Source organism: Barbus barbus (assembly GCF_936440315.1).
Source record: "Barbus barbus genome assembly, chromosome: 15".
In the NCBI taxonomy this organism is placed as follows: Eukaryota; Metazoa; Chordata; class Actinopteri; order Cypriniformes; family Cyprinidae; genus Barbus; species Barbus barbus.
Window position 1 is genome coordinate 435001 of NC_136743.1, and position 24839 is coordinate 459839.

At 38.1% G+C, this 24839-nt stretch overlaps 4 protein-coding genes across 9 annotated transcripts in view; 3 read left to right on the plus strand and 1 right to left on the minus strand.

The window, feature by feature from the left end:
• ndufa13 (NADH:ubiquinone oxidoreductase subunit A13) overlaps window positions 1-1672 on the plus strand; it is a gene marked incomplete at its 3' end in the record, with an annotated part of 5771 nt that extends 4099 nt beyond the window's left edge. Inside the window, exons 5-6 of one of the 2 annotated variants that reach the window (XM_079434850.1) lie at window positions 428-537; window positions 1534-1672. In XM_079434850.1, coding sequence (XP_079290976.1) covers window positions 428-537; window positions 1534-1543 — 120 coding nt within the window. Of the gene's footprint in view, window positions 1-427; window positions 548-1533 lie in introns of those variants that run through there. The other variant, XM_079434851.1, reaches the window with a different exon arrangement.
• LOC306881006 (transcriptional repressor p66-alpha) overlaps window positions 1-24839 on the plus strand; it is a 166619-nt gene that overhangs the window by 39494 nt on the left and 102286 nt on the right. The window lies entirely within an intron of this gene.
• LOC306881022 (yjeF N-terminal domain-containing 3-like) lies at window positions 5106-11919 on the plus strand. The gene is made up of 4 exons (XM_079434852.1): window positions 5106-6661; window positions 6730-7133; window positions 8238-8358; window positions 10800-11919. The coding sequence occupies exons 2-4, from the start codon at window positions 7098-7100 to the stop codon at window positions 10976-10978; spliced, it is 336 nt and encodes a 111-aa protein (XP_079290978.1). The 5' UTR covers window positions 5106-6661; window positions 6730-7097; the 3' UTR covers window positions 10979-11919.
• On the minus strand, window positions 11741-21812 carry cirbpa (cold inducible RNA binding protein a). 5 transcript variants are annotated; one of them, XR_013785116.1, is made up of 8 exons: window positions 19775-19880; window positions 19034-19139; window positions 18818-18924; window positions 16428-16539; window positions 16158-16290; window positions 15569-15624; window positions 12449-12534; window positions 11741-12352 (listed from the first exon to the last, which is right to left on the minus strand). XR_013785116.1 is itself a non-coding variant. In XM_079434848.1 (8 exons), exons 3-8 carry the CDS (start codon window positions 19131-19133, stop codon window positions 15108-15110), a joined length of 522 nt encoding a protein of 173 aa, XP_079290974.1. In that variant the 5' UTR covers window positions 19134-19139; window positions 19775-19911; window positions 21732-21812; the 3' UTR covers window positions 14418-15107. The 5 variants fall into 5 exon arrangements, 3 of the variants coding, with proteins under 3 accessions (XP_079290974.1, XP_079290973.1, XP_079290975.1); XR_013785117.1 differs by having other exon boundaries at window positions 11854-12347; XM_079434848.1 differs by lacking the exons at window positions 11741-12352; window positions 12449-12534 and adding exons at window positions 14418-15121; window positions 21732-21812 and having other exon boundaries at window positions 19775-19911.

Genomic DNA, 24839 nt, shown 5'->3' on the forward strand with positions numbered 1-24839 from the left:
TGTGTGTGTGTGTGTCTGTCTGTGTGTGTGTCTGTCTGTCTGTGTGTGTCTGTGTGTGTGTGTGTGTGTGTGTGTGTGTCTGTGTGTCTGTCTGTGTGTGTGTCTGTCTGTGTGTGTGTGTGTGTGTGTGTGTCTGTGTGTCTGTCTGTGTGTGTGTGTGTGTGTGTGTGTGTGTGTGTCTGTCTGTCTGTCTGTCTGTCTGTCTGTCTGTCTGTCTGTCTGTCTGTCTGTCTGTCTGTGTGTGTGTGTGTTTGTGTGTGTCTGTGTCTGACTGTGTGTGTGTGTGTGTCTGTGAGTGTGTCTGTCTGACTGTCTGTGTGTGTGTGTGTGTGTGTGTGTGTGTGTGTGTGTCTGTCTGTGAGTGTGTGTGTGTGTGTTTGTTGAGCTGATCGTCTGGAGTCTTCAGCGTGTGTCTGATGTGTTTCAGGTCGGGGAGAATGTGTTTCACACGGATCGATGGGTGTCTCCGCTCACAGAGGAGCTGTATAACCTGCGGCCGCGCGAGGAGATGCTGCGCAAGAAGTTCGGCTTCCTGTGGTACGTCTAGGGTTGGTTATCGCTTCAGTTTGATCAATCCTGATTCTGCTTATCAATTCCCAGTTTCAATTTAGATATCAAACAAATGTGACCCTGGAGCACAAAACCAGTCATAAGGGTCGTTTTTATGAAATTGAGATTTATGCATCATCATAAAAAGCAGCATCATCATCATCTGAATAAATAATCTTTCCATTGATGTATGGTTTGTTATGATAGGACAATATTTGTCTGAGATACAACTATTAGAAAATCTGGAATCTGAGGGAGCAAAAAAATCTAAATATTGAGAAAATCTCCTTTAAAGTTGTTCAAATGAAGTTCTTAGCAATGCATATTACTAATCAAAAATGAAGTTTTGATATATTTATGGTAGGAAATTTACTAAATATCTTGATGGAACATGATCTTAATATCCTAATGATTTTTGTCATAAAAGAGAAATGTATAATTTTGATCCATACAATGTATTGTTGTCTATTGCTACAGATATACCTGTGTTACTCATGACTGCTTCTGTGCTGCAGGGTTACAAATTTATTGTGTATCTCTTTTTTCAAAACATTTAATTGCTGCTGAACACTATGAACAAAAATCAGCCGGCTGCATAAAATCTGGACTCGATGAAGAGCTGTTTGTTTGCAAAATACAATAGAGCTACACGATTCTGGATAAATCAAGACTTTTTATTTTTAATAGAGGTTGTAGTTCTCTGACAATTCTGAAGAAAGAATATTAGACATCTAAACAAACTCTGATGTAATTTCTGAGTGAAATGATTCAATGACTCACTCAAGCTTCACTTGATTCATTACTGGATGAATCAGTGTTTGAATGAATCTCTTGAACGAATGATTCAAAGACAGATACATTTTTAACAGCCTCTTTTCACCGGCTAAAAATACAAGATGCACACAGGAATTAATAGATGGATCTGAAATTTAAATTTACAACAAGTATCTGATTCTGGAATTGATTTTCTGTCCTCAACCTTAGGTACGTGTGACTCCGGCTATCCCAGCATCCCCTGCGGTGTTTCCAGCGTCAGCGACGTGTTGCTCTGCTCACACTGTAAATGTTTCTATATTAAATGTTTTCTTTTCCTCTCAAAGTGTCTGTCCTGGTTTCTCTCTGCGCTTGCGTTGATGCTTTTATTCTCAATCGCTGTGAAACGAAAGCTGTTCTGTGTGAACTCTATATGACCAGAACTGATTCACTTGTGCTTTTATTTCACATGAAGCTTTCAAAATTGGCCACAAATATTTGTGATGTCTGTTTGTAAATCAGCTGGGGGGACCAAGCTGTCAGCAGTCCAGTTGTCGGTTGGGGGGGTATGCCCGAAGTGTGAATCTAGCTTCATAGTACTGGCTCAGTACTGCTGCTCCATAGTAGAAACAGAGTATGTGTGATTGCGAATCTCCAAAGTTAAAGTGAAACTAAAATAAATCTCAGCATCCACACATAGGCCTAGCCTACATACACAACCATGGCAACGACAATCGCAGAAACAAGCAAAGATGACACAAAAGCATATTCAAGCAAAAGCAAAAGGATAAGTTGTGTGAGACGAAGCCAAATCAACGTTACTCATCTATCAGAAAGAAACAACACAACCTCGGTGTCCATTCGAGCCCGTCCTGCTCCTCGAGTTTCTCTCCACCGCTGGAAAGCTGCTCTGATCTATACTTACACGGGTCCTACCTCTTGCCTGATCGTAACCCTTCTTTTTAATGTTTTGTTTCTATGATATTTTCTTCTTTTTTATATCTGCCATCTCTCTATCTATAGTCGATCTGCTAATATACGTCCTGACTCCTGTGCTCTCTTCTCTCTATCAGTACAAGACACGCCCCCTTACTGCTGATTGGCTGCACGTGTTTTGGGACTCGGTCAGACGCTGCGGTCAAAAGCGTTTTTCAGAAATGGCTTAGTGCATGTGGCCTGGCCACCACTACTTAGGCTAATGTACATAGCGGAAACCCTGATTTATCCTCTGTATACTGATGTTGCCTTTCGTAGAGACAGTGAGGGGGACGGATCGGGTCACTATGAATCTGCGACCAAGTTATTCAAAACACTTACGCGAGCTGTCGTCCGTCTCTTCTGGTGACTAATCGGATTTCCCCGATTATATATAATATATATAAAATAAAAAGTAACAAACGTCTGTAGTGCATCATTATTATAGAAAATCACCAAAAACCTAAAAACTGTGTTAATGTGGTTATATGATGTTATATGATATCACGTGACTCGTTCTCTTTACTCCAGCTCACATGATGCTCTGTGTGAGGAACAGACTGGATATTAAATGATTCATTCAGTTCAGTATGACTTGATGTGCGTCTCAGAGAAACTAGTTTATTCCATCAGGACTGTGACATGATTTCTAAAGTGGTGTTGATGCTGTGAACATATAGCTCTGGATCAGAATCCAGGACTGAATCTCAGGATGTTTGAGTGAGTGAATCCGATCCGGGTTTCTTGAAGATGTATGATCTCCCGTGTGGAATGATCTGTTGTTGGATCGATTCCCTGCATGAGTTCAGGAACTGTGGAGTCCAGCATCACGGGAATCACCATCGATCCTGACCACAGAAGGTCAGAGGATCCGTGACACACCAGGAATCAGCTTCTGACGCAGTGTGCTGCTCTGGTTTCCAGTACACACATCTAAGGATTCTTAAATCAAGATTTACTGGAGATACAAAACGACTTGATATTCAGTCTTGTCTTCTGAAAAAATAGGGCCAAATTGAAGTGAGTTTATACTTAAAACAAGAAAAAACATCTGCCAATGGGTCAGAAAAATCTACTTAATTCAAAAGGAAAACAAGGTTGTTTTTCTCTCCCCAGTGAAGATATTTGTTGTTTTAAGCACAAACTCATAAAACCATGACCTCATATCTTAAGGCATTGTGCTTCTCTGGACTGAAGAATCTTTAGAGATTTGTACAGGAAAACAAGACCGAGATGCGTGTTTATGAAATCATTCAACTCCATGTTCACTGCAAAAAATGATTTTCTTAGTATTTTTGTCTTGTATTCTAGTATAAATATCTAAACATTCTTGAATCAAGATGAATTTACTGGACAAGCAAAACGGCTTAAGATATTAATCAGAATCAGAATGAGCTTTATTGGTCAGGGATGTTTACACATACGAGGAATTTGTTTTAGTGACAGAAGCTCCACAGTGCAACAGAGAGACAGCAACAGGACAGGACACAGATAATAAAAGAATAATACACAAATAGGCAATGTACAAAACAGCCCAAACACAATATATAATATAGGCGACTATGTATGTACAGGTCAAGTATGTGCAAGTTAGAAATGAGAAAATAAAGATAAAATAAGTGAGTGTGGTGAATGGATAATGTATTGTGTGTTTATTATTGAGTGTTCATGAGATGGATTGCCTGAGGGAAGAAACTGTTCCTGTGTCTGGTCGTTCTGGTGCTCAGAGCTCTGTAGCGTCGACCAGACGGTAACAGTTCAAAGAGGGAGTGTGCTGGATGTGAGGGGTCCAGAGTGATTTTACCAGCCCTTTTGCTCACTCTGGATAAGTACAGTTCTTGGAGAGTGGGGAGGGTTGTACCAATGATTCGCTCAGCAGTCCGGACTACCCTCCGTAGTCTTCTGAGGTCAGATTTGGTAGCTGAGCTGAACCAGACAGTTATTGAAGTGCAGAGGATGGATTCAATGATGGCGGAGTAGAACTGTTTCAGTAAATCCTGTGGCAGGTTGAACTTCCTCAGCTGGCGAAGAAAGTACAACCTCTGCTGGGCCTTCCTGACAATAGAGTCAATGTGAATATCCCACTTCAGGTCCTGAGAGATGGTGGTGCCCAGGAATCTGAATGACTCCACTGCAGTCACAGTGCTGTTCATGATGGTGAGTGGGGGGAGAGCAGGGGGTTTCTCCTGAAGTCCACAATCATCTCCACAGTTTTGAGCGTGTTAAGCTCCAGGTTGTTAAGACTGCACCAGACAGCCAGCTCCTTAACCTCCTGTCTGTAAGCAGACTCGTCACCGTCCTGGATGAGGCCGATCAGTGTGGTGTCGTCTGCAAACTTCAGGAGCTCGACAGAGGGGTCTTTAGATGTGCAGTCGTTGGTGTAGAGGGAGAAGAGCAGTGGGGAGAGAACACAGCCCTGAGGAGTCTTGTTATCTGAAGGAAATCATCAAAATATTGTTAGTTTTCATCTAGTATAAATATCTAAAATTTCTTGAATCGAAATTAATTTACTTTAAAGGTAAAATGACTTTCTGAAAAAACAAGCAAGAATATCTGCCAATGGGGCAAGAAAAATAAAATAATCTTAATTCAAAGGCTAACCAAGCTTATTTTTCTTGCCCCATTGGCAGATGGTAGATATTTATACTAGAAAACAAGACAACAATACTAAGAAAGAAAATCATTTTTTGCAGTGTGTCAGTGTTTCTAGAGTCTCTCGTTCATATCTGTGTTTGACTTTCATCAGTCGTGTTTAACAAGGTTTTTCTAACTTGTCTCGGCTCTGATCATATTTTTAGAGTTCATCTCAACTCATTTGTGTTTTGCAGTAAAGAGGAGGCAGTCGCCATGGAGACGGAGTTGCTAAGGGATTATGGTTTCGGACGGCAACAGCTGACGGAGATGCTGGGACACGCGTGGTCTGTAGAGACCAGAATTCAGCTACACTTTATGATGATTCATTTAGTGAAACACTGAATACAGGACTAAACTACAAAACTGTTGTGAGTCTTTATCATTCACAATTGCGAGATATATATTATAATTCAGAATTGGGAGATATAGTTCAGAATTGCAAGATATATCATTCAGAACTGTGAAATATCAGAATTACGAGATATGTAATTCACAATTGCGAAATATATCATTCTGAAGTGCAAGATATAGAAGTCAGAATTGTGAGATATATAGTTCATAAATGTGTGATATACAATTCAGAATTCTGAGATATCGTGACGTATTGTATTGTACGTATATGAAGTCATAATTGTTTGATATATAATTAAGAATTGCAAGAAATGATTGCAATATATAAATTCTTAATTGCGATGTATGAAGATAGAATTGCGAGACAATTCATAATTGTGTGATATATAATTAAGAACAAGATATGAAGTCAGATTTGTAAAATATATAGTTCAGATCAGAACTGAGATATTTAATTCAGAATTGAGAAAAATACAGTCCAGAATTACAAGATATATAACTCAGAATTACAAGATATGATTTAAAATTTCGAGATAAGTCAGAATCACAATATATATATATAATTCAGAATTGTGAGATGTATAATTCTCTTCAAAATAAATTCTTTAAAAAACTTTTTGCTTAAAAACAGTCAGAATTGTGAAACAGAAAGTCGCAGTTACATTTTATTTTATGTCAGAAACAAAAATAAATTGCAAGATGTAAACTTTGAATTCCGACTTTTTTTTATTATCAGAATTGCAACTTTATATCTCGCAGTGCTACATTATTTTTTCTAGAATTGCGAGAAATAGCTTGAGTTGTGAGATATATAGTTGAGCTTCTCAGTTGTGTTGTAATGTTGTGTGGAACGGGTTTCTGTGGTGGTTTTGGCAGGTTTTCCCGCTGGTGGTTCTGCAGAAGCGGCAGCCGACGGTTCTGGTGACCTGCGGTCCGGATCAGAACGGATGCGTGGGTCTGGCCTGCGCTCGTCATCTGTGTGTGTGTTTGTGAGTGAACATACCACACGCAGCGTCTGTGATCTCTGAGACTGACGGGTGTGTGTGTGTGTGTGTGTGTGTCCAGGAGCTCCAGGGCAAGAACCAGCAGGTTTGGAAGAGCCACGGGCAGCAGCACACTCCACCGCGGGCGGCAGAACCATCATTGGTGGCGGCTGGCTTAGGAGACGGGGGCTAGATCTTAGCACTAACCTGACAGATGTTATGAATGAGGCAGGCTGGAGTGAGGAGTGGTTGATGGGTTGGAATCTGGAGTTGGTGCGTCCTCCATGTCGCCTACTTGAAAAGATGATCCCGCAGTCCATAAGGCTGGGATCTCCAGGTGGCGTCACCATTTGGATCTCTTCTTCCAGCCCAACTCTAAAACCCTCCATTAAAGTGAGATCGCCGCAGAGGGCTAGGTAACTGGTGGTAATAAATTCCTCCAGACTCCGGTCCTTCTGGAACATAAATAATGTGTATCCTCCAGAAAGACTGTCTTCCTCCCTTGGCCACACGTTTATGGAGGCTAACTCCAACCTCATCTTCAGTAAAAGGGTCCGGTCTTCTGTCACGGAATGACCCTCGGACAAAAGGAGAGTTTGAGGTCAGTTTGTCAGCAACAGGTGCAGATGAACGGTGAGTGTCCTGAGTGATGTAAGGTTTCTTGACTTGAATGGGTTTGTTACCGTGGTTCTTGGTTCGCAGGAGATTGTGGGACGGAGATGGAGATAAGCACAGACCTCAGATGAGGAGTATGGAGATGATCCACAATGTGACGGAGACTGGAGAGGACGTTGGCGCTAGGAGCAGACGGTAGCTCAATGTCTCAGTAGGATACCATGGAGAGAGTCCACTATGTCTGAACGAGACCGGACCAAGATGGTGACTGAGGTGTGTGCTTTTGTACTAGGTAGGTGATGAGATAATTGGATTAATGACAGGTGCAGGTGATCAGAGTACAGGTGAAAGGGATCGTGGAGTAATTGGGTGACGATGGAGCCTGGCTGTTCTGTGACAATGTCATTAATAGCACTTTTTCCACATTAAAAAAATATAGCACTTCAAGTACTTTATGCTAAGAGTATACTTGCTGTTAAATTGTGAGTTTTGGCACACATCTAAACACATGTGAATGAATAATGCAATCATGTGCTATTAGTGCATCTAAGCACAGTAACCTACATGGTTTTACTTAAGTAGCACATTTATTCTGTATTTATGAAAATCAAAATAGAAATTAGTGATAATATATATAAAAATACACTAAAACTTTATTTGAAGCGATTGTAGCAAACTGTTAAGCAATGCAATTATAAAACACTTTGGTACTTTATCTGACTACACTTAAAATCAGTATTAGTGCTAATTAGTGTACTTAAGTAGCACAGTGGGGGAAATGTGCTTATATTACTAATATATTTAAAATAAAATCTATTTAATTTAAACATAGAATAACTGTATGAAAGTGTACTAAACATTGAACTAATGTTTAAATAGTTTAAAACACACTTTTAAGAAATACACTAATAAAAGTCTGTATATTTGTGCAGTAGTATACTCAAAATCACTTTAAATCTCAGTGGTATTTAGTATACATTTGCAAGTGTACTGAAGTAGAAATGTACTTTTAATTAGTGTATTTATAGTTTATAATTTTTACAATTTTATTTAGCACAAAACAAAAGTACTACAAATGTACTTGCTGGTATTTAAGTATTTTTAGTGCATTCATGTACTTTATTTTTACCTGGGCAAACGGATACCATTTTTGACCTTGAACTTTTTCAGGACAAATTAATTGCAGTAAAAATTCTAAAAACCTAAACGTAAGACTTTTCAGTCAAACATAAACGAACAGCACCTCAGGGTTAAAAAACAACAGCAACTGCATCTTAGAAAGTGCAATTCCTCAATCATAATGATAACGGCAGCAGAACTGAACCGGTGAAGTAAGTCAATAACTCAAATCATGGTTTGCTGGTTTTCCTGGTGAAGGTTGTGGACGCAGTTCTGGGTCCAGAAACTGATCTGGCGTCAGTCGAGGAGCCGTTCACCGGAGTCCTGCAGACGCTACGAGGACTCAAAGTGCCCATCGTCAGCCTGGACATCCCGTCAGGTACCAGACCGCATCAAAACCACTTCATTACAAACACCATCCTAAACCTGAGCGAGAGCTGGTGCTGATTCTGTACTGAGCTTCATGACTGTTTAGCACAATCAACATCTGGGCCTGTGTTACAAAACATTTCATCTTCAAATCTCAAAGAGTTCTTCTAAATAGCAGTACAAGTTTTAGCTACGAGTTTTCTCTTAAAACCTATTCACAAAGCTGCTGCGACAAACTATTACTGAGGAATAGAGAGAAGTCTTCAGCTACAGGGGCGTGCGAAAGTTTGTGAACCCCTTGCAGAATCTGTGAAAAATTTAACAAAATAAGAGATCATACAAAATGCATGTCATTTTTTTATTTAGTACGGTCCTGAGTAAGATATTTTACATAAAAGATGTTTACATTTAGTCCATTAGACAAAAAAAAGCTGAAATTTGGGTGAAAACTTTTTGAATTTGAAGATCAAGGTAAATTGTACTTAATTTGTCTTCCAGGAAACATGCAAATATCTTCTGTTGCTTCCGAAGGGCAGTACTAAATGGGTAACAAAAAGAAAAGAAAAAGATATTTCAACAAAATAAGAAAAATTTGGACATCTTCATTCAGGATTTAATGCATCGTGTTTCCTTCTGGAGCATCAGTGAATGTTTGAACCTTTTTTAATAGTTGTATTTGAGTCCCTCAATCATCCTCAGTGTGAAAAGATCTCAAAACCATACAGTCACTGCTGGAAAGGCTTCAGATATGCAAAAAATACTGGAAACAGAAGAATCTGGACCTGGAGGATTTTTCTGAAGAACAGAGCTCAGTTGAACTGTTCAGAGCAAACGAGGCACTCATGAACAACCATCACTAAACAAAACAACAGTCGTAGATCATCCAGGAAACCACACACAGTATTAAGAACCAAACTTTTGAACAGAGTTATTTTAATATTTTAGCTATTTTGTTTTGGCTTGTGGACTATATGTAAACATATTTTATGTAAAACATCTAAATAAAAATAAAATGCATTTTGTATGATCTCTCTTATTTTGTTCAAATTATTCCCATTTTCACGCATTCTGCAAGGGGTTCACAAACTTTTGTATGCCAGTGTAGAGCAAGGGGGCGGGGTTAACCTCTTGCTATGGATGATGTCAGCATGCTTATTAACTATGCACACGGTGATTGGCTGATAGTCTCTGTCAGAGATTTATTCATAGAAATATTGTAGAGTGCAATATTATGTTGCTATATTCAAATAAAGGTTTAAAAATAAAAATGTTGCCACATTCAAATAAAGATTCTAAAATGCAGGCTAAGCGTCACTAATTAAACAATATAATATGTATATGTTCAGCTAATTGTCAGCTTGTTACATGTGTGCTTCTCGTAAACAATTAGTGAATATGCATATAAACAGCTTTTAATTAACAGAGTAGAATAATCATTTCTGATAATGCAAACATAAAAGAAAAAAAACTGGAGTCAAGAGCAGCTGTTACTTCTCGTCCAGCGGATGAATGAAAACAAGGATATAATCAGAGGAAAATCTGGAGCTGGGGTAACCTCCAAAACTAAAGCAGATACCTTTATAAAAGCACATTATCATCAAATGTTTCTAAAATGTTTACGTTCAGAGGCAGATTACCAGAAACAGCTATTTTAGTATAGTTTGATCTACTCCTAACCTTTCACAGATCTAGAAGCTAGTTTTAACTCTGAAACACTCTCAGAGCAAACATTGAGGACCGACACACTCCTAAATCAGCCGTTATGAGCTTCTTTTAGCCTGAAGGTGTTTTGTGAATACAGGCCTGATTTATGAAGAGTGCGTATGCTCAGATTTGATCTTAGAGTGCACTTACATCCTAAATTAAATGACTGGTGATCTTTTATATGTGTCCCTGGAGCACAGAAGCAGTCATGAGTAACACAGGTATATCTGTAGCAATAGACAACAATACATTGTATGGATCACAATTATACATTTCTCTTGTATGCCAAAAATTATTAGGATATTAAGATCATGTTCCATCAAGATATTTAGTAAATTTCCTACCATAAATATATCAAAACTTCATTTTTGATTAGTAATATGCATTGCTAAGAACTTCATTTGAACAACTTTAAAGGAGATTTTTTTGCTCCCTCAGATTCCAGATTTTCAAATATTGTCCGATCATAACAAACCATACATCAATGGAAAGATTATTTATTCATCTTAATTTAAAAAAATGGACCCTTATGACTGGTTTTGTGGTCCGGGGTCATATATGTTAATGACATTAATTAGGAGTTGTTTACAAGGCAGAGCTGAAACCATTCAGACCTCACATCTGAGAGAGGCGTATGTGTTCTGTGTGTATGAATCACATGTACTCATATTTGAGAAGTTTAGGATGGTTTCTGTGCAATGTTTTATAAACAAGGCCTGCAGTCTGGTGTTAATGTGTGTGATGCAGACGAGTCCAGCTCAGACCGGATCAGTCCTGCGCTTCTGGTTTCTCTGACGTCGAAGCGATGCACCCTGAGCTTCTCCGGATCACACTTCCTGCCCTTTGACCTTCAGAGGAAGTACGAGCTGAACCTGCCCAAGTTCCCCGGGACGGAGGCTGTGATCCAATGTTTATCCATGTCTTAGTTTAAGAGCAAAAAACACAACTCAACAGAAGATGGGAGTCATGTGAACGTTTGATCCATGCTTTCCAGGGGTAAAGGATTAATTCTCTTCCAGAATAAAAGTTCAGTCATCTACTCACTCTCCATTTGTTCCAAATCTCTACAAGTTTCTTTCTTCTGTTGAACACAAAAATGTTGGTATCCAAACAGTTGATGAGCATCATTGACTTCCGCAGTATTTTTTCCCTACCAGTCAAGTCTTTTATTTCTATAGCACTTTATACAATTCTGAGTGTGTCCCAGCAGCTTTAGTCAACAGCAAGAGAGTTATATAATGCAAGAGGACCGTGACGAGTCATTTTACCAGCTAAAGTCAGCTCATGGATGCCATCATACTAATGTTGAGGTCTGTTCGAATACCAACACTTTCAAAATATCTTTAACAGAAGAAACTAATTTTGAAACCGATTTGGAAGAAGTGGAGGGTGAGTAAATGACAGATTTGCATTTTGAAAATAAACGAATCCATTAAAGTCTTGCAAAAAAAGGCTTTTTCCTAAACTAAAAATATTTTATTAGTTTCACAAATTCTAAACCCTCTCCTAACTGAAGGACAAGTTTACAAAAAAAAAAAAAAAATTAAATCCAATATTTGGTTTTCTGGCATAAGAAGCCTAGAAGCTATTTTTTGTAGGCCGGTCATTTTTGACTGGTGTGTGACTGTCGTTCTGAACAAAGCATTTCAAAACAAACCTCCTGATGAAACATTAAAACACACCAGTGTGAGCTTTCACATTTTAATCATGTCAAAACTAAATGTGGAAAAAAATATTTAAATTTTTTTTTTTTTACAAAGCAGGAGCTCAAATCAGTGAAAGCTAGGAAACATTTTACAATAACAAATCTTTTATTTCCACATGTACTAATGCAGTTTTACAATTAAAACTTGCATCTGCTGAGATCAATAACAACGAACTGATGGATTTTTATTAACGATTCATAAATACTGTAACAAATGCATTGCTCATTGTTTGTTAATGCATGAAGTAATGTTGACTAAGAAAGTGTTACTGAGGCCTGTGATCAAACCGCTCCAGAAGGAAACAAATCCTCTGCTAATTAAAAGAAAACAAGCTGGATCCAGTATTTGGTGATCATAAAACATGAGTTTGATCACAAGAATTTTCTCGAAGGCTGGTTATTTTTGAGCTGGTGTTAAAGGGTTTTCAACAGCACAAGAGTCAATGGCATGAATAAACCAGCTTTGGTTGCTTCTGTTGTCCTCAATTGTAAGTCGCTTTGGATAAAAGCATCTGCTAAATGACCATCTGATGTTCACGAACCTCCATCAATCACAGCAGGTCCTCATCTTCAGCCCATCGTTCCATCATCTGCACTTGAAACCAGAAAGAAACCCAGATCAGATCACACACACGTCAAGCCTTTGATGGAACATCTAATGATCTTGTAGATTTTACAATGAAACACCAACCTCATGCTTTACACTCAGAGGAACAAACGCTGCTCATCAGGCCTCGGGCTTCTTCAATCACCAGACGATTCTGATGGGAACTCAACCTGAACAAAACCAGAGAGAGAGATCATTAAACATTAAACACTCAACAGCAGGAATCACACAGACATCAGTACAGAACTAACTACAGTGTCTTTGGTCAAAAGCACAACTCTGAGAACTAATTTGGCCTCTCTCAAATTGAACTACATTGGTGAAAGTAAATGTGTTGAGACTGAAAGTTAATCAGAGAGCCTAAATTTAAGGTTTTTCTAGAATGGTTGACAGTGCATGGGAAGAAATGAGTCAGCTGCAGATCTATGACACCATGCAGACGCATCTGAGACGACTTAAGATCTGCGCTGTGCTGTGGAGCATCTCAGTGTCAGAGCAACAAATACTTAAACTTAATTCAAGAAGTGAACAGGAGAGCAAAGGAAGGTTACCTCACGCACACAGGCTAACGAACAGAGCAGCCAGAGTCAGGATTCACTTCGGTAGATGCAACGCTTCAAGCTCCAAGGACGTGTTTGAGGAAACTCATCCGGAGCACTTGGGTTCAATCAAGCATTGTTTGGGTGAAACACACTCAATAACTCACTCTACTCAGCTAACTAGCAGGACTGGTGAAGGTTATTCCCTTCACCATTAAACTCAGTTCTTCCTGACCTTCATTTCATTTGACACACCAGGAGAAAACAGGCAGTCGTGCAACAGGAAACACTCGTTTGAACTCCATTTGGTTATTAGCAAGGTGCAAAATTTTAGTAACAAACCCCAATTAGTTTTAAAAGCCAAACTCTTTGGTTCCTGTTGGAGCTCGACGCAGAATTCTGCTGTTCGTCATGTTTGAGCTGTTCATTGAAGCACTTGCATTTTTATAGCCACTTATATAATATATAAAAAGGTAATGACACTAAAAACACATGACTTTAAACATCTATTCTTCTCACTGGAATTACCATGCAGTGCTAAAATATCTAAATTCTTTAGCCTGAGCTCATAAAACACTTAAACCTAGCCAACAGGAAACTTAAATCTGCGACCCTGGACCCAATTTTTTAAAAATTGACATTTATACATCTAAATGCTGAATACACCACCACTTAATCTTTCCATTGACGCATGTTTATGGTAAGACAATATTTGGTTGAGATACAACTATTTGAAAATCTGGAATCTGAGGGTGCAAAACTAATCAAAAAAAAAAAAAAAAAAAGTTCAAATTAAGTTCTTAGCAATGCATATTAATCAGAAATTAAGTTGAGATTTACGGTAGGAAACTAAAAATCTTCATGGAACATGATCTAATGATTTTTGGCATAACAGAAAAACAGATAATTGGCCAATAAAATGTATTTTTGGTTATTGCTACAAATATACCCCAGGAACTTAAGGTTTTGTGGTCCAGGGTCACACATTTCTGACCCTTCAGAATACTCCTGCTACAACTTAAGGGACAGTTCACCCAAGAATAAGTTTACTTGCCCTCATGTTATTCCAAATTTGAAAAAAAATAAAAAAATTAAAAAAAATAAAAAAAAAAATGCTGGTGACCAAACGTTTGTTTTACAAATTCCATTGTATTTGGTCTATATACATGGAAGTCCATGTAAAAAAACGATTTGGTCTACCATCCTTCAATCAGGTTTGGCACTACATTAGTAAACGACTGCAAAACTAGAGTTGTGAACCATCCCTTTATGAAGACCCCTGAAAAATAAATTCTTTAAAGCATTAAATTACATACCAGCAGCTAAGTGCAGAACTAGAACAAAAAAGAAAAAAGCTACAGTAACAAAAAAAAAAAAAAAATGTGCTAAATTATATTTGGGTAAATGCTTCAGTTCAATGCAACTTTAGATCATTGTAATGAAACGTGACCTGCACATTGAGTGATTCTTCATGTTTTCCCCCATCTTTGAAATGCACAACAGAATTCAAAGCGTTTGAACAAATGGTTTCGTTTAATAGGCTCCATGAAGCCACAATTGAAAAGCAAAAAAATAAAAATAAAAACAAAATAGTGAGTCAAATTTTCATACAAAGGAAACAAGAGCACAAGGATTTCTTTCCCAGTTCTGAAGTGTACTGTTAACAATTTCTGGTTCTCTTTCAAGTAAATGATTGATAGATATATTAGTCAAGAGTCCATGGTTAAAATGCAGGATGCGAGGAGCAGCGATAGACAGACACCTCAGCAAGGCTCAAGAACCGCAGCGCCAGTGCCCGCCGTCCACTGCGCAGCTCACCAGTCTGAAAGGAAGTGACTTTTTGGATACTGGACATGGACAAATCATTAGCTTACAGCTAACAGGAGGAGCCGTGCTCTTAAATGACAGCGGCTGCGCATCAGTAACATAAACAGAGGAGAGCCAACGCTCTCTAGACTCCCTACAGAAGCACAGGTGAGCGCTAGCATGACAGTGAGGCTCTGGCTGAGGAGTTAAATTATTCAAATGATGCAGAAGAACTCGTCAGCAAATCGACATTCATTCATAGCCAGTGAACAGAAAGCGGCCTTTCCCTCAGAATACAAGAACAGAATAGAAACAGGGAGAACAGCTACAACAAAATCCAAGAACAGATCCATGAGTCTTTAGAAACGCTCGGCCGCTGACGCGTCGGGTCTTGGGTTCTACTCGTGTACAGCTGAGGAGGAAGTATCACACATGAAGACACTCAAGAATCTCAACAGGTTTAAGACAGACAACCCCTCCGCTAACCCACTAATCAAACAGGAGATCGACCGGGCTGGATGTGGATGATCAGGGATTGAGCGTCCTTGCGTTTGGTCTTTCACCTCAGCAAATCACAACTATCCACCCGATTCAGATTCTCTGCAATGTGTGACTTGAGTCAAATTACGGGGCTGGAAACTTAAAATCCAAATTAAAACTGGGCCATTTCAAAGCATTTTTAGGTTTATTGTATGCATACAAAAAAAGAAAAGAAAAAAAAAAAAGGTACGTAGTTAATCTGACTCGTGACTAACTCACCCCATAGTTCTAGAAAAGCCTGTTTGACTGGTCTGCGGTGACACGAGCACAGCCAACATGCTTGTATGGGGATTTTAGAGCTGAGGAAACTAATACGTACCATAACTATCATAACCGTCTCTGTAAGAGCTGCTGCGATCGCCGTAACCAGAACTCCTGAAACAACAAGAAAACCGCAGGTTAAACTCGTTCAGAGTTACGTGTGTGAACGTTGATGAGACAGAGTAGTTAATGCATTGTTCATTAAGCAGGTCGCTTTTCTTGTATTAAAAGAAAAGTTCATCAGATTCTCAGAATGTAGACGGACTGAAATAAACAGGTACTTGTATGCCTCGTCCAGTAAGAACACCTAAACATCCTTCAAGCAAAATGTACATAAATGCATTGCTTTCCGGAAGATTTATACAACATTTGTAATAAAACTGAATTCATGCATCTCTTTTTTTTCTCCTTCAGTCGACAATTTATTGCATGCATTTTAAACACCCATCATTGATGAAAACGCGAACACATTCCTGAAGCGGTTATTGGGTGTTGTGATGTACGCATAAATACTACACAAGAAGTTTATACTATTTTTGTTGCAATCTAAAGACAGGTTTAGTTTGCGGTCTTCTAAACAGCGGACTCTGAATCGCGCATCACGTGACCCGATGCGGTCTAGTACAGGTGTAGCTGTAGTAACACACCTGTCTCTGTTGTAGCCTCCGCCTCCACCTCCTCCAGAGGAGTATCCACCTCCTCCGCTCTTATATCCACCGCCGCCACCATAGCTTCGGTCACTTCCATAACTGCGGTCACCACCACCATAGCCGCCTCCACCTTCAAAGAGCAAGACGTTAGAACACAAGAGTTTGTCAACTAGACACCAAATTAAAACCAACTGAAGAGGAGATACAGTGCTGACAGAGCAGCATCTCTCGTACCTCCTCTTCCTCGGCCTCCTCTGAAGAAACCACCTCCTCCACCTCCTCGTCCTCCTCCGCCTCTGTAGGATCCACCGCCGGACCGGCCTCCACCGCCGCCGCCCTTCCCAGCCTCATCCACACGGATCGTCCGGCCATCAACAGACTACAGGAAAAAGAAATAAAAAAAAAACAGCGTCAAACAAACATCGAGTGGAAATCTAAACCAGTGACTGTTCCAATTAGATGACATTCCCCCGACTGCTTGTGAATAATCCATGCTATTACACTATAAATAAAGTTAAGAGGGATAGTGATATTGCACTTTTGGTTTTAGTTTGTTAGACATACGGTCGTCGCAAGAAGCCTTGTGTGTTAGAGTAAGAAGTCTAAATATTTTAAAACTATTTAGCCCACAAGGCATTATCGTTTCATAGTCATGTGACCACAATGATACACATATGGGTATATATAAATGTATAGATATTTCATATATGGGCCATACTACAGAATTGGTGCAATCTGCTGTCCCACAACCAAACCCCACATTTAAAAAGCACTTAAGTACTCAAATATTTAAGATCCTTCCATGATCTGTTGAGAAACTATTTAAAATACTAGTACACTTAACCATACACATGTACATAAATTCATTTATTGGGTACTTTCAGTTGGGAGGTGGCTGTCCCAAGCCACAAAGCTTCAACCTATGAAAATAGAAATAACTTGTATTCTCCCCCCCATTGTTTTTAAAAGCATTTGATTCTTTTAAAAGTTCAATACTTAAATATTTTGTATTTTATGAAGAGATGTGTATAAAAAAGTCCCACATTTGGTCACTACCGAAATGGTTTTAGTCCATTGGCTGAGACTGATTTTAACCACACCCCTACATTTATGATCAGGAAATATTCTACTGGCCCCCCCTCATCCATTTTTTTTTTTAAAGGTAAAGGTGTTCAAGCCTGAAAAATCTGTGTAACTTTAAGGAACGTTACAACTGAACACCTTTTCCCTGCAATTAATACATTTTTTGGGAGTTATTCCATAAACATTTAGTTTATACATGCCTACCACTGATCAGAACTGTGCTAGCTAACCATGTGCTGATTAGCATCTTTGAGCCGGGTTCAATAAAATCTAAAATTGTCACTACCGAAACATTTGGAGGAGTTCGGTAGTGACATTTGTTTTTGTGTGGGTGTTATCCCATAGAATAGTCACTGCCGACACATGCCATCATTGTTTTGGTAATGACAAAAGGGAACCATCCTTTTTTGGGGGGAAATAAAGTTTAGTACAGTTATATAATTTTTGTACGTTTTAGAATGGGACTTATGATTCTGTAATGTGGTTGCTACCGAAGCATTACGGTCACTACGGAAACATGGGATGTTGTCAAAGCATACCGAAACATGAACCAAGATGCTTTTTTGGTTCAATGTATATTCCAACTAATGAATCCTTAACTTTAAAATCAGTATGACCGACTTTTTGCCTTTTACAAAGAAAAAGGCTCAAAATACTAACAAAATCTCATAAATTACTCGAAATAGAATTTATAAACTTCTGAATTTTTTTTATTATAAAAATATATTTACAGTCTAGACGCAAGCAATTTAAGTTAATATAACGCTTCTAGTTAAGTTACTGTATTTTGGTAGTGACAAATCTGTGGAGAGAACAAATACTCAAACTTTCTGCAATTAACTGCACAATTACTAGAAATGTGTGCTTTGGATATTATACAATTTGCATTAAATTTTTTAATGATGTTTCCAACTCGGACTTTGGATTAATTCTGTAGAATGGCTCATATACACCATCTGTTATGAAAAGTTGTGATGCCACCGTGTAAACAATTATATTTCAACAACAAATAGAAGTCTCCATCATTTAGAAGTTAATTTAAACTGCATTGTGCAGTTTACATAAGTTTCTTTTTTTTTTTTAAGTCGAGTTGATTAGGATTTAAAACATAGTAATCGAGTTTAAGTTTGTCGTTAAATCGCAACCTTATAGTAACGTAGGGCTCACTATAGTTCAGAGCATAGCCCACTGAATGGTCAATTTTGTTTTATTTTTAATAAACCATAGATTTGTGTTTTTATGTTAAATTCTTCAGGTTTCAAAAACCAAATTAGAAATGTTGTAACAATATTTTCACAAAATACATTCAATTTTTGCATCAAAGTATTCAGGTTTATACACAAAGAAAACTACAATCATGTTTTATTGCAATTAATCAGGCCTTCAAATACCAAAGAGAGACAAATTGTGGAAATAAACTGAATTTGGCTGAATCGTAAAAGCCAGAAGTTGAACTAAATTCAGAGCCGTTTGGGAGTCGGTTCTTATCATTGAACCGAGTCAAATGAACCGACTCCCTAAAACTCCCACCCCCACTCTGAACCCGAATGAAAGCTAGCGACTCAGTAACGAACCTTTCCATTCATTCCTTCAAGCGCGTCCTTCGCATCGTCCGGATTCTCGAAGGTCACGAAACCGAATCCTCTGGACCTGTTGGTTTCTCTGTTCCTGGCCACGTGAACTGAAAACAGACACATTATTATAGTGGGCGGCTTATGCAAATCGAATTCGACGCCGGAACCAATCAGTAGCAGCGCGGCAGCAGAGAGCGTCAGTGATTGGCTACTTACCGTTGGTGATGACGCCATATTTGGAGAAGGCGTCCTCTAGCGACTGTTCGGTGGTATCGAAACTCAAGCCGCCGACAAACAGCTTTCCTTCGTCAGACATTCTGAGCTACACACACACACGAGATCAGCACACACACACACACACACACACACACACACACGAGATCAGTACACACACGGATACACACACGCGGAGCAATAAAACGCTTTAATATCAGTCATAATAGCGCCAATTAACACATTAGTTCTCAATAAACACGGAAAACGCGATTAAAATACACGAGACAAATAAGCATTTAGCGGTTAATTGCTTTGTAAATATCTTTAATGCTTTAGTAATGCTCGTCGTGTATTGGCTGAAGCGGGTCACTGCGCGCCTAAACTGGGTCAAACAATAGACGCCATACAAACAGCAGAACCACCGAGGAAAAGCAGAAAAACACGCTAATCTGAGAGCAGCCGCAGTCAAATACGCGTTATAATACACTAATACACGCTCACAGATGGCGAAAGCGCAGATTAATCGATAATAAAAGCGTCTGATCTGAGGTGAGGATGACGAAGATGCAACGAGGCGTCGCCATTTTAAGCAGCGCGCGAATCACGAAGAACAAAAAACACGACCTAGGACGATCAATCCTATCGATAAATGAGTTATCTATAAATATAGTGGAAGCATGCGTCGAATAAAACAAACGAAGGCCGGTAAAAAAGGAAAAACGGAAAGAAAGAAGCAGGTACCTGTAATTTCGCAGTTGCGGGTGAAATGATGTGCGTCTCTAACGCGTTCAGAACTCCAGAGACGCAGGAAGACGCAGAGCGCCGCTTATATACAGCCGCGCTCGGGGGCGGGGCCTAACACACGCTCGGGGCGGGGCCTAACACGCTCGGTTACGTGCGCAGAGAGAGAGAGAGACTTTTAATTATTTGTTCTTTGTTCATGCAATGCTCTATGCTTCGGTAATACTGTGCAAGTCATGCCAATAAAGCTCACTTAAATTAAATTAAGACTTTTAAACCTCTTTTATTTACAAACAATTATAAATATACATATAGATACATCTGCATATTATAAATACAAATAGCCTACTTACATAAACATATTAAGGCTGTATAAACACAATATCTATTGTTTATTTCCAAATTCAGTTTTTTTTTTTCATTTTAAATTTTCAGTTTTAATGGTTCAATTAAATTTTATTAATCAAAAAGCCTGTCTAATTAATTGAGTTTTACAGTTTTATCTTTACCAAATTCTGTTTTCCATTATTTTCTGGATTCCATTTTAATGGTTCCATTACATTTTAATAATAAAAGCATCTCCAATTAATTAATTTTATATTGAAAAAAGTTTTTTAGTTTTTTTTGTTCCCTAAATAAATTCTGGTAAATAATATTTCTAAAGAGTGTTTTTTGATGATAATGTTATTATAATTAGAACACGTGCATATGTTGTCTATAATACAGTGATTATGAGATGGACCATGCTGCACTTTACTTTTGATTTAAAAACAGGATTTCATACAAATTTGGATTTTATTTGGTTTAATAAAATATTCTTAAATAAAATTGCCGATTTTTTGTAGGAAATTAATCCTTTAGATTAATCGATAAATTAGTTGATAGATTAATCAAAATACAAATAGTACAAATATACAAATACAGCCTAGTATTTTATTCTTGTGTAAGGCACTTTTTGCTTTTAAAGCCCAAACATTTCAGAGCTAATACACAAAAACACACAAACAATATAATAATATAAATTAATAAACACATAAAACTATTTTACCAATTAAAAACCATTCAGTGACACTCAAGAGTTTGAGATCTTTTCAATCTAGCCACCGAGATACTGTCTTTAGTGTCTTACAAATACATTCAAGAATTGTTCAAAATCAGTCCGTTTTATATCAGTGTCAGGAGAAATGAAGAAGTGGATAAACTAGAAAACAAGCTTCACAGAGAGAAACAATAGAGATAAGAGCTCCACTAAGTAAATCAGAGATTGAGGTTCACACACACACACACACACACACACTCACACACACACACACACACACGCACACACACACACACACACACACACACACACACACACTCACACACACACACACACACACACACACACACACACACACACTCACACACACTCACTCACACGCACACACACACACACACACACACACACACACTCACTCACACTCACACACACAAACTCTCTCACACACACACACACACACACACACACACTCTCTCACACACACACACACACACACACACACACGCACACACACGCACACACACACGCACTCACACGCGCACACACACACACACACACACACACACACACACGCACTCACACACACAAACACACACACACACTCTCTCACACACACACACACACACACACACACACACACACACACACACACACACACACACACACACACACACACACACACTCTCTCACACACACACACACACACACACGCACACACACGCACACACACACGCACTCACACACGCACACACACACACACACACACGCACTCACACGCACACACACACACAAATTCAATCATGTTTTATTTTGCAAATTATTCAGGCCTTTAAATACCAAAAATAATTGATTTAAATTCTGGAAATAAGGTTCAGCAATTATAAAATGCATAATTTAGATGACATATGTATCAATTACAGGTTGTCAATTATTTTTTATGGTTTTAATATTAAAGTGACTGAAGAATGGCAAGTGAAGTGAAGGGTATAGATTTCTTTACGGCTTAATTAATAAAGTAAATCAAAGGATAAAATGTATAGGAAATCAAGCGAAGAAGAGGTTATTTCTAATAGAGTAATGACAGAGAAACATCCAAATGTTATGAGAACATGTCATGTTTCAAGATTCAATATTTTTATCTGTCACATACACAATTATCCAGAGCATAACCAGCAGAGAAATGTAGGTCATGTTGAAGAAACAATAGCTCATGCGTTTCTTGAATGTGTTATATATGAACACGAAATGATCAAAATAATGAAGAAATAAAGAAAATTAAAAATTTGAAGGTTTTAATAAAATGGTCAACTGAAATAAACAGTAAAGCTTTCTTTGCTGTCAGTAATGCACATATAACACTAGCTGCCGGCCGCTGCTAAAAACCAAGAAGAAGAGACAACTAAATCATGCAGACGTGATATTCTGAACTAATGTGACCCTGCAGCACAGAAGCAGTCATCAGTAACACAGGTATATCTGTAGCAATAGACAACAATACATTGTATGGATCAAAATTATACATTTCTCTTTTATGACAAAAATCATTAGGATATTAAGATCATGTTCCATCAAGATATTTAGTAAATTTCCTACCATAAATATATCAAAACTTCATTTTTGATTAGTAATATGCATTGCTAAGAACTTCATTTGAACAACTTTAAAGGAGATTTTCTCAATATTTAGATTTTTTTGCTCCCTCAGATTCCAGATTTTCTAATAGTTGTATCTCAGACAAATATTGTCCGATCATAACAAACCATACATCAATGGAAAGATTATTTATTCAGATTTAATAAATGATGTATGACTGACTGGTTTTGTGCTCCAGGGTCACATTTATCAAACAATAGATAGATGAATGTATTGTTTATTTGGGTTCCTGCACATTTATGTGTGACAGAAACTGAAGTGGATTAATTAGCCAAACAGTCTCTTAAATCTCAAACAGTAGACGAGGCTAAGACCATAATAAAAGTTCACACACAGGAATACTGGAGTATTAACATGTTGTTGGTGAAAAATCAAAGCGGTCATCGCTCGTCTCAGAATATCTCACAGGACTGATAAAACATCATTTAGACACACACACATTATAATCAAGCAGAAGCTGTGATAATGGACTGCCATGCATATGAAAATGAAAGAAATGAATTAGAAGAAGTATTTGAACAATTTAAATTAAAACCTCAGCTTGGAAAATATACTTGGAGCAGCATTGAAGAAAACATGTGCAGTTAATGACATTTCTGAAGGAAACAGACAGGTTTCATTTTATTATACAAGTATACATTGTATTAATTAATTGATTATTATTATGATGTATTTCCTTGCTAAACTCTTGATCCACTCTCCAGTCCAGCAGATGACAGTCCAGCACTTTCAGAAGAAGAAGAAGAGGCTGAACAGAGCTGCACTTCCTCACTAAATACCACAATAAACTACATATTTCCTGAATGTAAGAACTGCACCCAGAGTGAGAAACTGCATCTAATAGACACTAATATCAGCAAATATACAGCTTTAACTCAAACTATACACCTGACTGGAGAGGCTTCCATTAACCATCTTCTTACACAATCTTTACTATTATTTATCATATATGAGTATATATATATATATATAGTCTATGCATGTGTGTGTATATATTCCCTTGCTATATATAGTCTATGCATGTGTGTGTATATATATTCCCTTGCTATATATAGTCTATGCATGTGTGTGTATATATTCCCTTGCTATATATAGTCTATGCATGTGTGTGTGTATATATTCCCTTGCTATATATAGTCTATGCATGTGTGTGTATATATATTCCCTTGCTATATATAGTCTATGCATGTGTGTGTATATATATTCCCTTGCTATATATAGTCTATGCATGTGTGTGTGTATATATTCCCTTGCTATATATAGTCTATGCATGTGTGTGTATATATATTCCCTTGCTATATATAGTCTATGCATGTGTGTGTGTATATATTCCCTTGCTATATATAGTCTATGCATGTGTGTGTGTATATATTCCCTTGCTATATATAGTCTATGCATGTGTGTGTATATATATTCCCTTGCTATATATAGTCTATGCATGTGTGTGTATATATATTCCCTTGCTATATATAGTCTATGCATGTGTGTGTATATATGTTCCCTTGCTATATATAGTCTATGCATGTGTGTGTATATATATTCCCTTGCTATATATAGTCTATGCATGTGTGTGTGTATATATTCCCTTGCTATATATAGTCTATGCATGTGTGTGTATATATATTCCCTTGCTATATATAGTCTATGCATGTGTGTGTGTATATATTCCCTTGCTATATATAGTCTATGCATGTGTGTGTGTATATATTCCCTTGTTGCTCTATTGCGTGTTGAAATGTGATTGGAGTAACTCTTCATTTGCATGCTTCGGCTCTTCTGCTTTAATCATGTTAATAAAGCTGAGAGATCACTGATTATTCATGTCTGCTGATGAGAGTGTCTCTTTACACCTGAAGCTAATTCAGTGACTGATTATTGGAGAGATGGTCAGATCAGACACAGAAGCATAGAAACACCTCTCATTCAGATTCAAATCATGGGAGATAGCCCCCAATAACCTACACTAGCTGCTACAACCCCCCAGCATTACACCATGGGGGGGCTATTAGTGTAAATCACGCCTTAACTTCACGAAAGAGCCGAACAGAGCAGTTATCCAGAAAGCGTGACGCTAATGCTAATGCTAACCACACGCAGCTGTTATTGAATGAAGGAGAGGCTTCACTTCGCGGAATAAACCGCTTTTTAGAGGAAACGATTGAGTGACGTCAAGGCTGTAATGTGATTGGTTGTTACAGCACACGTGATCCACGTCAGCCACTGGAGAAGCAGAACATAAGGCAAATGAACTATAAAGAATATTGATATAAAACAGTCTTGAAACAGCACATATATTAAAGTCTTTTTAAACTACTCCACCATTACTACAATTTATCACGTTTTATTGTAGGCTTGGTAAATTTGGTCTAAAAT

Coding starts and splice junctions, on each gene's coding strand:
- LOC306881022 (XM_079434852.1), top strand. CDS start 7,098: ATGTCTGAACGAGACCGGACCAAGATGGTGACTGAG. Junction 7,134..8,237: donor GGACCAAGATGGTGACTGAG/GTGTGTGCTTTT, acceptor TTCCTGGTGAAG/GTTGTGGACGCAGTTCTGGG. Junction 8,359..10,799: donor CAGCCTGGACATCCCGTCAG/GTACCAGACCGC, acceptor TGTGTGATGCAG/ACGAGTCCAGCTCAGACCGG.
- cirbpa (XM_079434847.1), bottom strand. CDS start 19,133: ATGTCTGACGAAGGAAAGCTGTTTGTCGGCGGCTTGAGTTTCGATACC. Junction 16,540..18,817: donor TTGAAGGAATGAATGGAAAG/GTTCGTTACTGA, acceptor TTTTTCCTGTAG/TCTGTTGATGGCCGGACGAT. Junction 16,291..16,394: donor AGGAGGCCGAGGAAGAGGAG/GTACGAGAGATG, acceptor TGCTCTTTGAAG/GTGGAGGCGGCTATGGTGGT.